Source organism: Schistocerca americana, chromosome 8, assembly GCF_021461395.2.
Source record: "Schistocerca americana isolate TAMUIC-IGC-003095 chromosome 8, iqSchAmer2.1, whole genome shotgun sequence".
Taxonomy (NCBI): domain Eukaryota; kingdom Metazoa; phylum Arthropoda; class Insecta; order Orthoptera; family Acrididae; genus Schistocerca; species Schistocerca americana.
In genome coordinates, this window is record NC_060126.1 from 390,211,745 (window position 1) to 390,227,320 (window position 15,576).

The window sequence follows — 15,576 nt, forward strand, 5'->3', positions numbered from 1 at the left end:
TGGGATGTTTCATATGATCTCTGATAATAACGTAAAAAAAAAAAAAAAGGTTCAAATGACTCTGAGCACTATGGGACTTAACTTCTGAGGTCATCAGTCCCGTAGAACTTAGAACTACTTAAACCTAACTAACCTAAGGACATCACACACATCCATGCCCGGGGTAGGATTCGCACCTGCGACCGCAGCGGTCGCGTGGTTCCAGACTGTAGCGCCTAGAACCTCTCGGCCACTCTGGCCGGCAATAATCATGTAACACATTGCTTAGGTTCTTATTAGAAGTAAAAATGGTCTCCATCTTATATCTGTCCGACCGAAGGACGACCTCATACTGTCTATATATGAAGGTAGTAACTGTTCTCGAAAGAACAGATACCATTGATGACCGTGCAGCATCTCTAGAATAAATGATAATTAATTGAAACCCTCCGCTGCCGACAGGTGTTGTTGAAATATCTCGATGGGGACAGCTGTTCATCTGTGTCCTAGGTGGCTCAGATGGCTAGAGCATCTGGCATGTAAGAAGGAGATCCCGGGTTCGAGGCCCGCTCGGGGCAGACCTTTTCAGCTGTCCCCATCGAGGTATATCAACAACACCTGTCGGCAGCTGAGGGTTTCAATTAATTATCATTCATATTGGTCTGGTGCAAGGAAAGAAAGCCAGAATGTTTTGTTTATGCCTAATCGATAAAGTTACTAGACAGTGTAAGGAATCAGAAAGACAAGGATAAGGGAAGAAACCAGCTGTGCCCCCTTCGAAAGGCGGCAACAAGGCGTTTGGCTTAAATGATTTAGAGAATACGCAGAAAATGTAAGTCTGGATGGATGGACTGGAATATGGGTTTGATGCGTTTCCCAGTTCCATGTTTGATTGCAGTGAGAGCAAAACGTTAAGAATAAACAGTGATTGTGGCTGAAGTCTACTGCAATAGGTTGATGGAACGGCAAATAGCGTTTAGTGTCCCGTCGACGATGAGGTCATTGTAGACGGAACACGCCATTGGACAGCGAGGCGGGAGGAAGTTAACACGTTCATTGCAGTGGATCCATCCCGGCAATTTCCTTAAGCGATATAACTGAATCATACGGGGATTTCAGCCCCCAGGTTGCTGAACCGGTGCCTTAACGTCCGCGGAAACTTTCCGCGTAGCAGTGTGGTGAACATGCGAGGACAGATCGGTTCCCCACAGTAGCCTGACACAGTGACTGTTGAACACATTGATTATTCTTCGCATTTTGCCATCACCATCCAAAATAATAATAATAATAATTTGATTGTGTCCCAACAACTGAGATCAAAAATTATAACGCAGGAAACTTTGCCCTTCATGTGAATCACTTCATGCGCAATCTCTGAACTGGTTTCACCTACATATCACGAAATGAAACTGAGTTTATGTCCACAAACACCATATGAATGATGCTAGCTCAGTATTACGAGGAGCAAACGACATGTGTGTATTTAATTAAGTATGCATCCATTATACATGTCTACGCACTACTTTCGTCCAGTTCTTTGTCTAGAGGATGAATTACTATTAAGTGCGGTAACTGATACTGCTGAAATTATTGGTAAATACGTGGGGCGTTCAATAAGCAATGCAGCACATTTTTTTTCTCGGTCGGTTTCGGTTCAAAAAATGCGAAATTTGTTATGGAACATTTTGGAATATCATCGCTTCATTTCCTGAAGTTCCGATACGTGGTGGCGTTGTACATAACCTTCAAATTAGCGTCCACAATACAGGTGCATTCCAAGCAGAGAGATGTCATTGAGTTTCTTTTGGTGGAAAACTAGAGCACCGCAGATATTCAGGGGCGCTTGCAGAATGCAGTGAACAAAAGCACGGTGAGTCGTTGAGCGAGGCGTCTGTCATCATTACAGCAATGTCGCGCGAACTCTCGCGTGCGGCCGGCCGCACACAGAGGTGACTCCTGCAGTGTTGGAACGTGCGGACACTCTCATTCGAGGTGATCGACGGATCATCATCAAACACCCTCAAACACAGCTGGACATCTCTGCCGTAGTGCTGTCACACTCGTCCACCTTTTGGGGTACTCAAAGGTATGTGCCCGGTGGGTTCCTCGACGTCAAGCAGAAGACAAAGAGCAACGAAGGATCATCTATGGGCCGGCTTTTGTGGCCAAGCTGTTCTAGGCGCTTCAGTCTGGAACCGCGCGAGCGCTACAGTCGCAGGTTCGAATCCTGCCTCGGGCATGGATGTGTGTGATGTCATTAGGTTAGTTAGGTTTAAGTAGTTATAAGTTATATGGGACTGATCACCTCAGATGTTAAGTCCCATAGTGCTCAGAGCCATTTGATCCAATTTTTTGATCATCTATGCAGAATTGCTTGTACTGGCGGTGGAGGTTACTGATGCAGTAAGACGTTGGCTCCGACGTCCAGCAAGTAGAGTGGTACCATGCGAACGCACAGGCCCTGCCAGTAATGTGGCATATGGCTGATGGCACTGAACAGTGATTATGATGAAAAACAGGGTTTTGTAGCCAAAAGAGTGGGCAATAATATTTTTACTGGAATACTGAATAAAGCCAACCTGCTTTCAGAAAAAAATGTCTTGCATTAGTTACTGAACGCCCTCCGTTGGTCGGCAAACGGGCCGTTTGCGAGAGAAATGCGAATATGCAGTAACGTTCCACCACTGACTTAAATGTGAGACATAGTTGCAATTTGCAAAAATGGTTCAAATGGCTCTGAGCAATATGAGACTTAACATCTGAGGTCATCAGTCCCATAGAACTTAGAACTAATTAAACCTAACTAACCTAAGGACATCACACATCCATGCCCGAGGTGCATGGTAGTGCAAGGTTTCGTACATCTTGTTGCTGACGTAAGACGTCATCCAACTTATCGATATGGTTCAAGATGGATACACCGAATAGGGCCTGTACCTCGGCATTTAAGGTTACGTGTCCTCAGTCCTCTGGATTTTTCTGTCTGGAGTCATCTCAGCACTCCAGGTTGTACACTTGAAGAACTGGAATGGCGAATTGTGAAATCTTTTCAAGACTTACTATTTGATGCGGAGTGCTTAAATGAAACCGTAACTCACTGCTGACGCAAGTGCTGAATTGCATCAAAATGTGAGGATGCCACGTGCAATACCTCCTTTATTAGATACGGCAGTATAGTAAATTGCAATAAGTAACGTGCAGAAGTAGTTTTGCATTTCTTGTTAAGGTGGGACACGGGTGAAACTTGTGTCCAGTTAGGTAGAGACTTAATCGAAAAGTTTGCGTTTCAACTACATTCGTACTGACTAGGATAACAACTCATACTGAAGTCTGTGCCCGCTCGTAAGCACACATTAGCAGTTATCTCTCAAATAGCTCGTTTGTGGAGCCATGCTTACTGGAAAATTTTTGCTTCTGTTGTGGTGTACTTTCAACTACGTGAGTTTTTGGTTTTATTTCTGATACATCCGGTACGCACGGTGTTTACAAATCCTACTACAGGTGTTACCGAGGGGGCTTAGTAGATAAAGTTTTCATAAGAAATCCATGTCCGGAAATGTTCCTTTTGGATGTAAAATACAATTCACGGTAGGATCACATTCAAATCGCCCACTTGTAACAGACTTGGCTTGTTTCTCTTTTCCAAATTGAATCAATCGTTACTGGTCTTTCTGAATTTACCCACCTGATAGCTGTTTTGGTCGAATTGCGCGGTTCTTGTTTTTTGACAGAAAGTTTGGTTTATTGACGCACTTTTCGGTTAGCAGTATTTCTCTACCGTTTCTAAAGTTAATTAGAGCATTCCCTATGCTCAGGATTTAAGGATACAGAAAGTCTGAAGGGTCAGTCATCCTGTCACATGCATAGTTCATTAAAACTGCAGAAATAAATAAAACTGAAGGTATGAAAGTCAATAAAAATTGCATTTCACAATATCACATGACTTCTTTTGTAACAGACGATTCACATCACAGTTCATAAATCGTTCTAACAGCTTTGAAATACATCTGTGTGTTTGGTCTTGCGTTTGGCGCCATGAGAGACGAACGGTTGAAAACAGTTATGGTTATGATCCACTTACGTTACGACCAGTTTTGTGAATAGTCCGTTTTGAGTCGTGGTGTAATAGACTCAAGTGAACTTTGCTTGTAAATGATATCAAAATGGGACCTGAAGTCAATGTCGAATGTGCACGCGTTATTTTCGAACGCAATATTCAACCAGAAAAAAGACGTGTGTTTTAATATCGAAATCAAAAAGCCTGATCATTATTAAGACGATGATATCTACATCTACATCTACATCTACATTGATACTCCGCAAGCCACCCAACGGTGTGTGGCGGAGGGAACTTTACGTGCCACTGTCATTACCTCCCTTTCCTGTTCCAGTCGCGTATGGTTCGCGGGAAGAACGCCTGTCTGAAAGCCTCCGTGCGCGCTCTAATCTCTCTAATTTTACATTCGTGATCTCCTCGGGAGGTATAAGTAGGGGGAAGCAATATATTCGATACCTCATCCAGAAACGCACCCTCTCGAAACCTGGCGAGCAAGCTACACCGCGATGCAGAGCGCCTCTCTTGCAGAGTCTGCCACTTGAGTTTATTAAACATCTCCGTAACGCTATCACGGTTACCAAATAACCCTGTGACGAAACGCGCCGCTCTTCTTTGGATCTTCTCTATCTCCTCCGTCAGACCGATCTGGTACGGATCCCACACTGATGAGCAATACTCAAGTATAGGTCGAACGAGTGTTTTGTAAGCCACCTCCTTTGTTGATGGACTACATTTTCTAAGCACTCTCCCAATGAATCTCAACCTGGTACCCGCCTTACCAACATTTAATTTTATATGATCATTCCACTTCAAATCGTTCCGCACGCATACTCCCAGATATTTTACAGAAGTAACTGCTACCAGTGTTTGTTCCGGTATCATATAATCATACAATAAAGGATCCTTCTTTCTATGTATTCGCAATACATTACATTTGTCTATGTTAAGGGTCAGTTGCCACTCCCTGCACCAAGTGCCTATCCGCTGCAGATCTTCCTGCATTTCGCTACAATTTTCTAATGCTGCAACTTCTCTGTATACTACAGCATCATCCGCGAAAAGACATTTCCTCTAGACAACGCTGCCGAAGATAAGAAGATTTTTCAACGTTACTAAAGCGGCGAAATCAGTCATGATTCATTACAGTTGCAAGCTAACGTTCTTTTTCATGATAGTGACAGCGTTTATAAGAGAGGTGATTGTAAGCTTGACAGTACATGCACACACACACACACACACACACACGCACGCACACACACACACACACACACACACACACACACACACAACGGAGACAATGACTTACGAGGTCCACAGAAGGCCATGGCATGGGCAGTGTTTCGAGTACTGGCAATCGCGTCTTCTACGTGACAAAGGACGTCATCTTTAGAGTCGAGAGAAGACCGCGCGCCTCCGTGGAGCACCACAGTCAACCATCCTAGTTGTGAACGTATCATTCCCTCGCAAGCGTTGTTGTAGTCGGACGTGACGCCATTCTTAGTTCTTTAAAAATGTGTTTAATGAAACTTCCCTTCTCAGATCTTGGCAAAAGAAAGCAAGCAGTAAACTAATGTGGATTACACTATGAACAAAAATTTCTAATGCTAGAAAATGGGAACTCCACAATGAGCTACACGAAACAGAAATCTTGACTGTGTTATGTAGGCTATGTCAATCGCTATGATCTGTATTCAGGAAAGAGTAGTTGCAGCTAAAAAGTGGTCAATAATACATTCATCCTCCAACAGGGTAATAAGACAAAGACAGTTGTTCAGTAAGAATTAGGAGCCAAAGTTAAAAATTATGAGATTTCAAAAATTAGGTTTGAAAATGATACTGTAATTAACCCTGTTCAGATGTCAAATTGTTTCAATGAATTCTTCTTAAATGTGGTAATGTCAGACAAAGATTTAGCAGCCTATCAAGACAATGTAAGTTTCATAAATCTGGAAAACAATCGAAGCACATCTTTCAAACAGTTAGAAAAAATCACCCAATGGGATGTGGAAAACGAAATTCTGTCTTGAGAAATACCCACATCTGCAGTCACAACCACTGTCAGTTAGATTAACCGACGTTTTCAGCAGGGATGCTTTCCAAATGTATTACAATAGGCAGATATAAAACCACTATTCAAAAGGGGATCAACAGAAGATATGAGGAATTACACCCTATCTATCTTCTGCCGGTACTTTCTAAAAAGTGTTTGAGAAGAGTGCAGAAAAACAAATTCAAAAATTTCTTACAGCAAAAGGCATACTGTCTAAAAACCCGCCATTATTACAACAGGAACTGACTACGATGCCCTCTTCTCAGTTTGCGTGCGTATCGTGAAGCAGTTTGTATCCAAATGGAATATTTCTGGCCATCACAACTTTATCTACTAATTTCCGTCTACAACTCCTACAAGACTTTAGTAAGAATTTTCATATATAACCTATATATTGAAAGGCATAACGGTAGGTATGTGACTGTCAGACGACAGATACACGTGTCAGTGTCCCAGGAGCATCAGTGTCCCAGGAGCAATGGTTGGCACTTTGCAAAACGTATGCTGTGCTACAAAGTGTGCTGTTTACCGACTGTTGTACACCAGAGAAAATAAATAAGGGTGTAAACTGAATGTGTTCTACCTCGAAAACCATTTGCATTGGGACACATATCCATATGAAGTTTTTGCTTCAAATGAGCGTTCTTGTCACATCCATGAAAACTGAGCAGTCCTCCTGGGACACTATGTGTCAACAGGGAGAAATGAGATCTCCAGACAGTGGACGTAGAGCACCGATACAGCGCATCCAGCATCTTGGCAGCGAATGTTCTCTGCACTCTTACAAGTAGGTATACTTAGTGGAGGTATCTCCATCGGCGCTAGAATGGACCGAACATCTTCGCATCGATATACAGGGATTCTCTCCTAAGAGTCGTCAGGAGCATTTTGTCTGATGTTTCCGTAGATATTTCCAATTTCATTTTTGCAATCTACAGCTCCAGTCAGCCCAAACAAATAGTGCTCACTACGTCTTTCATGCGGCGTCCAGAGTCGTACAACCAGCGAGGTGGCGCAGTGGTTAGCACACTGGAATCTCATTCGGAAGGACGACGGTTCAGTCCCGCGTCCGGCCATCCTGATTTTGGTTTTCCGTGATTTCCCTAAATCGCTCCAGGCAAATGCCGGGATGGTTCCTTTGAAAGGGCACGGCCGACTTCCCTCCCTGTCCTTACCTAATCCGATGAGACCGATGACGTCGCTGTTTGGTCTCTTCCCCCAACCAACCCAACCCAGTGTCGTACGAAAGCGTCGGTTTGTTTGTTTCCCTTTAGAAACAAAATTATTTTTTGTTAAAGGGGTATTTTACGTACTCATTCACTAGTCCAGTGCGACATTTGTTCGCTGTTACTTAACAGGGAGAGTAAGACACGAAGTATAGCCAGTACTCCAGGAGTGACAACACCGTCTTAGCCCGTGCTGACTGCTACCACCTTGGAGCAGCGCTACTCAATCGCTGCTGGAGTACTAGTTATTATTCGTTTTTTTTTTTTTTCAAAAAAATGGCTCTGAGCACCATGGGACTTAACATCTGAGGTCATCAGTCCCCTAGAACGTAGAACTACTTAAACCTAACCAACCTAAGGACATCACACACATCCATGCCCGAGGCAGGATTCGAGCCTGCGACCGTAGCGGTCGCGCGGTTCCAGGCTGTAGCGCCTAGACCCGCTCGGCCACTATTCTTTTTTTACTGTCCCTGTTGATTCATATCGATAAAACAAATGTCGCATGTTGTTTGCAAGGAGAAAGAGACCAACGCTTTACGTCGACTCTGGATGTCGTATACAAGACGCGATGAGCTCCGTTTATTAGGGCTGAGTTGAGCTACACATTGCAAAAACGAAATTGCAGATACCTGCGGAAACACCAGAGAATATGCGTATGGCGGCTGTTAGGAGAGACTCCTGGTAAAATTTATTTTATACCTATCTTGTTTACAAAATTGTTAATTTTTCATATTTTTGTATAGTTTCTGTCCATTACGTCTGTAACCCTAGTTGCATGTAAAGTATGCATGTAATGTTGCATGTATGCGCTATAAAATGTAAATGTCGTGTGACTAGGGCCTCCAGTCGGGTAGACCGCTCGCCGGGTGCAAGTCTTTCGATTTGACGCCACTTCGGCGACTTGCGCGTCGATGGGGATGAAATGATGATGATGATGACAACACAACGCGCAGTTCCTGAGCGGAGAAAAATCACCGACCCAGCCGGGAATCGAACCCGGGCTTTGACATTCTCTCGCGCTGACCGCTTAGCTACCGGGGGCGGACATGTATACGCTGAATAAATAGATAAAATGTCGATTCAAAACAACTAGAGTCGTCTAGATTTCCAGTCGTTATTTTATTTGAGCAACCAGTTTCGGTCCTAAATTACACCATCTCCAGGCTCCCTGACAGCTGTGTGGAAAGGATCAACATGGGGGCCAGCATTCAGTGACAGATAACCGTAGATTTCTTCTTAAGACAGCAATCCATTCGACCGGCAAGTAGTGATCGAAGGGATTGCTGTGTGCGGAAGAAATCCACGGATACCTGTCACTGAATGCTGGCCCCTGTTTCGACTGGACCGGAGATGGGATCCTTCCCACATGTTCAGAGAGCCTGAAGATGGTGTGATGTAGCACTGAAACTGATTGCTCAAATAAAATATCGACTGGAAATTTAGACGGTTGAAGATGTTTTGATTCGACATTTTGTACTGAACAGATAGTGTCGGAAGTTCCATGCGGCTTTTCGCGGATGATGCTGTAGTATACAGAGAAGTTGCAACATTAGAAAATTATAGCGAAATGCAGGAAGGTCTGCAGCCGATAGGTACTTGGTGCAGGGAGTGGCTACTGACCCTTACCACAGACAAATGTAATGTATTGCGAATACATTGCCCAATCCTATCCAATACCTCCTCATTAGTTATATGATCTACCCATCTAATATTCAGCATTGTTCTGTAGCACCACATTTCGAAAGCTTCTATTCTCTTCTTGTCCAAACTAGTAATCGTCCATGTTTCACTTCCATACATGGCTACGCTCCATACAAATACTTTCAGAAACGACTTCCTGACACTTAAATGAATACTCGATGTTAACAAATTTCTCTTCTTCAGAAACGCTTTCCTTACCATTGTCAGTCTACATTTGATATCCTCTATACTTTGACCGTCATCAGTTATTTTGCTCCCCAAATAGCAAAACTCCTTTACTACTTTAAGTGTCTCATTTCCTAATCTAATTCCCTCAGCATCACCCGACTTAATTCGACTACATTCCATTATCCTCGTTTTGCTTTTGTTGATGTTCATCTTATACTCTCCTTTCATGACACTGTCCATTCCGTTCAACTGCTCTTCCAAGTCCTTTGCTGTCTCTGACAGAATTACAATGTCATCGGCGAACCTCAAAGTTTTTATTTCTTCTCCATGGATTTTAATACCTACTCCGTATTTTCTTTTGTTTCCTCCACTGCTTGCTCAATATACAGATTGAATAAGATCGGGGAGAGGCTACAACCCTGTCTGACTCCCTTCCTAACCACTGCTTCCCTTTTGTGCTCCTTAGCTGCCGTCTGGTTTCTGTACAAATTGTAAATAGCCTTTCGCTCCCTGTATTTTACCCCTGCCACCTTCAGAATTTGAAAGAGGGTATTCCAGTCAACATTGTCAAAAGCTTTCTCTAAGTCTACAAATGCTAGAAACGTGGGTTTGCCTTTCCTTAATCTAGCTTCTAAGATAAGTTCGACTTACAGAGAAATAAAGAAATGAATGTTCCACCCTCTGTGTGATCGACTTACCGACAACGTGGCGACCAGCAGGCCTCGGGCGAACACGGAGCGATTCGTCATGATCGATGACAGTCGGTTCGATTCGATTCGAGTGGAGTCGGCGCGGCGGGTCGGGACGTCGGACAGCGGAGTGCAGCGCGGGGCGCACAGGGCAGGTGGGGCTAGCGGGCGAGCAGGCAGCCGATCAGCTGACGGCCGCGCGTCTACTGACTGGCGTCTGGCGGGCAGCGGCTGGCGGCTGGCGGCGGCGCGGGTCCGCAGGCGTGGCCGGCGCGGCCAGGGTGGGGGGGCCGGCGCTGCCCGGCCACGCAAAAGGCGCGCCGCCGTCCCTGAGTCACTTGCAGAGGCGCACCGCCCGCGCGTCACTGCGGCGCGTCCCGGAACGCGGGCACGGCCCGGTACCTCCTCGTGCTAGGCGCCGGAAGCGTCGCCCTTTCCTAGCACAGCTTTCCAGCTGCTATTTTGCGCTTCACATTTCCCTGTTCGGACCTGGAACGGTGACGCGCGATTCGATGAATGTACGTAAGTGGAATGCGTATTCATCTCCCGTTTATTCCGGCTTTTTTGACATATCATTACCCGGCCGCACCTGTGTACTCGCCCGTCAGCTACGGTGATAACCCCGAGCCAGCTATCGGTATTCTGGAGAAGGAAGGTTCTGTCCTGCGTCGGGAAATGTGCTGCGAGTACGTAGAAAGATAGATCCCTTATCATTTAGCTACAAAATAGCAGGTCAGCAACTGGAACCAGTTAATTCCACAAATTATCTGGGAGTACGCATTAGGAGTGATTTAAAACGGAATGATCATATAAAGTTGATCGTGGGTAAAGCAGATGCCAGACTGAGATTCATTGGAAGAATCCTAAGGAAATGCAATCCGAAAACAAAGGAAGTAGGTTACAGTACGCTTGTTCGACCACTGCTTGAATACTGCTCAGCAGTGTGGGATCCGTACCAGATAGGGTTGATAGAAGAGATAGAGAAGACCCAACGGAGAGCAGCGCGCTTCGTTACAGGATCATTTAGTAATCGCGAAAGCGTTACGGAGATGATAGATAAACTCCAGTGGAAGACTCTGCAGGAGAGACGCTCAGTAGCTCGGTACGGGCTTTTGTTAAAGTTTCGAGAACATACCTTCACCGAAGAGTCAAGCAGTATATTGCTCCCTCCTACGTATATATCGCGGAGAGACCATGAGGACAAAATCAGAGAGATTAGAGCCCACACAGAAGCATACCGACAATCCTTCTTTCCACGAACAATACGAGACTGGAATAGAAGGGAGAATCGATAGAGGTACTCAAGATACCCTCCGCCACACACCGTCAGGTGGCTTGCGGAGTATGGATGTAGATGTAGATGTAGAGAAAATGGCAAGTTCTTCCTTCACTCCTGCTGAATGCGAATATGCGAATATGAACCACCTTCGGTTGTTCATTACAATGACGACAGTGAAATTCTGTGCCGGACCGGTACTCTAACCCAGATTACACGCTTTACGTAAGCGGTTGCCTTAACCGCTTCGGCTATCCGTGCGCGAATGACGACCAGACCCAAACTTCCACTATCGTCGTCCTTACGTCACAATCTACAATTGTAAGTCACATATAGCCTCTTCCGGGGGAGGACATACACCACTGGCCATTAAAATTGCTACACCAAGAAGAAATGCAGATGATAAACGGGTATTCATGGGACAAATATATTATACTAGAACTGACATGTTCAAAATGGCTCTGAGCACTATGGGACTTAACATCGGTGGTCATAAGTCCCCTAGAACTGAGAACTAGTTAAACCTAACTAACCTAAGGACATCACACACATCCATGCCCGAGGCAGGATTCGAACCTGCGACCGTAGCGGTCGCGCGGTTCCAGACTGAAGCACCTAGAACAGCTCGGCCACACAGCCCAGCAGAACTGGCATGTGATTACATTTTTACGCAATTTGGGTGCATAGATCCTGAGAAATCAGTACCTAGAACAACCACCTCTGGCCGTAATAATGCCCTTGATACGCCTGGGCATTGACTCAAACAGAGCTTGGATGCCGTGTTCACGTACAGCTGCCCATGCAGCTCCAACACGATACCACAGTCCATCAAGAGTAGTGACTAGCGTATTGTGACGAACCAGTTCCTCGGCCACCATTGACCAGACGTTTTCAATTGGTGAGAGATCTGGATAATGTGCTGGCCACGGCAGCAGTCGAACATTTTCTCTATCCAGAAAGGCCCGTACAGGATCTGCAACACGCGGTCGTGCATTATCCTGCTGAAATGTACGGTTTCTCAGGGATCGAATCAAGGGTAGAACTACGGGTCGTAACACATCTGAAATGTAACGTCCGCTGTTCAAAGTGCCGTCAATGCGAACAAGAGGTGACCGAGACGTGTAACCAATGGCATCCCATACCATCACGCCGGGTGATACGCCAGTATGGTGATGACGAATACACGCTTCCAATGTGCTTTCACCGCGATGTCGCCAGATACGGATGCGACAATCATGATACTGTAAGTAGATCCTGGATTCATCCAACAAAATGACGTTTTGCCATTCGTGCACCCAGGTTCGTCGTTGAGCACACCATCGCAGGCGCTCCTGTCTGTGATGCAGCGTCAAGGGTAACCGCAGCCATGGTCTCCGAGCTGATAGTCCATGCCGCTGCAAATGTCGTCGAACTGTTCGTGCAGATGGTTGTTGTCTTGCAAACGTCCCCATCTGTTCATCTGTTAACTCAGAGATCGAGAAGTGGCTGCACGAACGGTTACAGCCATGCGGATATGATCCCTGTCGTCTCGACTGCTAGTGATACGAGGCCGTTGGGACCCAGCACGGCGTTCCGTATTACCCTCCTGAAAGCACCGATTCCATATTCTGTTAACAGTCATTGGATCTCGACCAACGCGAGCAGCAATGTCGCGCTACGATAAACTGCAATCGCGATAGGCTACAGTTCGACCTTTATCAAAGTCGGAATCGTGATGGTAGGCATTTCTCCTCCTTACGAGTGACATCACAACAACGTTTCACCAGGCAATGCCGGTCAACTGCTGTTTGTGTATGAGAAATCGGTTGGAAACTTTCCTCATGTCAGCACGTTGTAGGTGTCGCCACTGGCGCCAACCTTGTGTGAATGCTCTGAAAAGTTAATCATTTGCATGTCACAGCATCTTGTTCCTGTCGGTTAAATTTCGCTTCTGTAGCACGTCATCTTCGTGGTGCAGCAATTTTAATGGCCAGTAGTGTATTTATTGAGAGTCACGGACCGGTACTGGAGAATAAGCAAGAAATAGCAGTGCCTGCGCTATTAAGAAGTGCGATGCAACGTTCCTGTTTCGTATTCTGCTGAATGGCAGGTAGTTTGGTCCGACCATGCTCTTTCAAAGATGAATGATTACCTCACGATTGGATGATGTTTTGCGGCACCTGCCGGAAATAACTTTGGAAAGCTATATATATATGACATATTGTCATAGGCGTCCTCAAAGGCGAGGGCGTAGCGGCAGACGAGGCACTTGCCCCTTTTGCAGTCTCGGTACAGACTTCTTATTCAATATAGAATTTCCACGAATCTTTAGTAGTTATTGTCTGTGACTCCCATAAACCGTAGATTTAATATTTCCGACGTCGACGACAAATACTGCAGCTTTAGTCACTCCCACGTATCTTGATGAAATTAAAAGCAGGCGGTAACATTAGAAGTACAATAGAAATTCCACTATTAAATGCAGAGGAGACAGCTGACAGGTGGAAAGAATACATTCAAATCATCTGTGAGGGGCAGGGTGTGTCTGATGACGTGATAGAAGAAGAAACAGAAGTTGGCAGGGAAGAGATAGGGAGGGATACAATATTACAAGCAGAGCTATGGTAGACTTAAAATCAAATAATGCAGAATCGATGGATAACATTCCTACGGAATTTTTAAAACCATTGGCAGAAGTAGCAACAAAATGACTATTCACGTTGCTGTGTAGAATGTATGAGACTGGAGGTGTACCATCAGACTTTCGGAAAGTATCATCCACACCATTCCGAAGATTGCGAGAGTCGACAAGTGCGAGAATTATACCACAGTCAACAATACAGAACTGAACTCAATTCGCCTTTTAAGTTCAGCGCCTTATTGTTTTACAATACGTAGTGAACTAGTACGAACAGTCACGTGACTGTGGTACTGGATGATTTGATAATAAGCTTTGGCTCGAAACTAGTCATCAAGTAATAAAAAAAAAAAATTACAATTTCGACGGTTCTCTGCAATTTATTGCATAATTTGGTAAACCATAAAGTTGCTGACGTCATGCCTCCCAGAAAGCTGGAAATTACCGAGCCAGATGGCGCAGTGGTTAGCACACTGGACTCTGATTCGGGAGGACGACGGTTCAAACCCGCGTCCGGCCATCCTGATTTAGGATTTCTATGATTTCCCTAAATGAATTCGGGCAAATGTCGGGATGGTTCCTTTGAAAGGACACGGTCGATTTCCTTGCCCAGCCTTCCCTAATCCGATAGGACTGATGATCTCACTGTTTGGTCCCCTCCCCCAAACCAATCAACCAACAAACCACCATTGCTGAAAATTAGTAAACAGACATTGTTGTTATGAAGTTATATTTGACGCATTTCGGGCATACCCTGTCCTCAGAAGACCTGCCAAACGATATACAAAAGTTGCGTGAGCATAGACATACCGTACGCTAAAGATTAAAAGTGAAAACATTTCACGTTATTAAAAAAAAAAAAAAAATCGTTCAAATGGCTCTGAGCACTATGGGACTTAACATCTATGGTCATCAGTACCCTAGAACTTAGAACTACTTAAACCTAACTAACCTAAGGACATCACACAACACCCAGCCATCACGAGGCAGAGAAAATCCCTGACCCCGCCGGGAATCGAACCCGGGAGTTATTTAAAAGAAAATGAAAATAATTCACAGTTGGGTCATTATACCAAAAAACAAACGCCTACATAGAAGTATAGCGACACGTGAGGACATCCTCAACACCGGTGCACAATTGATGGTGAGCCGCCGTTACAAAACTTTGCCACCTATACATGCCACCATGTAGCGTAGTTGTGGAGTTAGGCGCGATCAGTATTCAGATTTTGGAATTACTTACGTTATTACAATGAAAATGTAATGCAGGAGATGTAATGAGAATGCTCACAAAGAAGCCGATCGGTGTAGACAGTGATTCCGTTACAGATGAGTGAATTGCTCTAAATTGGTCAAAAAACCTTTTATCTTTCTCTCTCTCATATATACGCTGAGAATGACAGAAACTTCTCATTAGTGAGTTATTCCACCTGCAGCAAGGGAAAAAGTAATGCTTGGTTCGCACCTAAGAAATGACTCTACCACGAAGGTTTTTTTTCCACAGGTAAGGACTGTTGTTTTTGAGCCAGAAGCACAGCTGAGTCCAATTTAAAATATGTAGGCAACTGTTCTATCTCTTGTGTTATATATCTGTGTCATCTTGAATAATAACCGCTTGGCTGCTCTTGTAAATAATTTATTTAACTACGGGTCTAGTAGCCTAGAAGCAACGTTAACACGTTAGATCTATAAAATTAGGAAAAAAGACATTCGCTACAACTGTGGTCGAAATATGCTTATAATCAGTATTGAGAAATAGAGAAAGTTACTAACATGGTGAATCATGAACAGGACCGAACACTTCTTGCCT

At 44.7% G+C, this 15,576-nt stretch overlaps 1 protein-coding gene across 1 annotated transcript in view; it reads right to left on the reverse strand.

Annotated features, from left to right (window-relative positions):
- The window catches only part of LOC124544861, a 327,198-nt gene extending 317,120 nt beyond the window's left edge, over positions 1–10,078 (reverse strand). Inside the window, exon 1 of the mRNA XM_047123572.1 lies at positions 9,883–10,078. Within this exon, the coding sequence (XP_046979528.1) occupies positions 9,883–9,933 (51 nt within the window). The 5' untranslated portion in view covers positions 9,934–10,078. The remainder of the gene's footprint in view (positions 1–9,882) is intronic.
- Between the last annotated feature and the right edge of the window lie 5,498 nt (positions 10,079–15,576).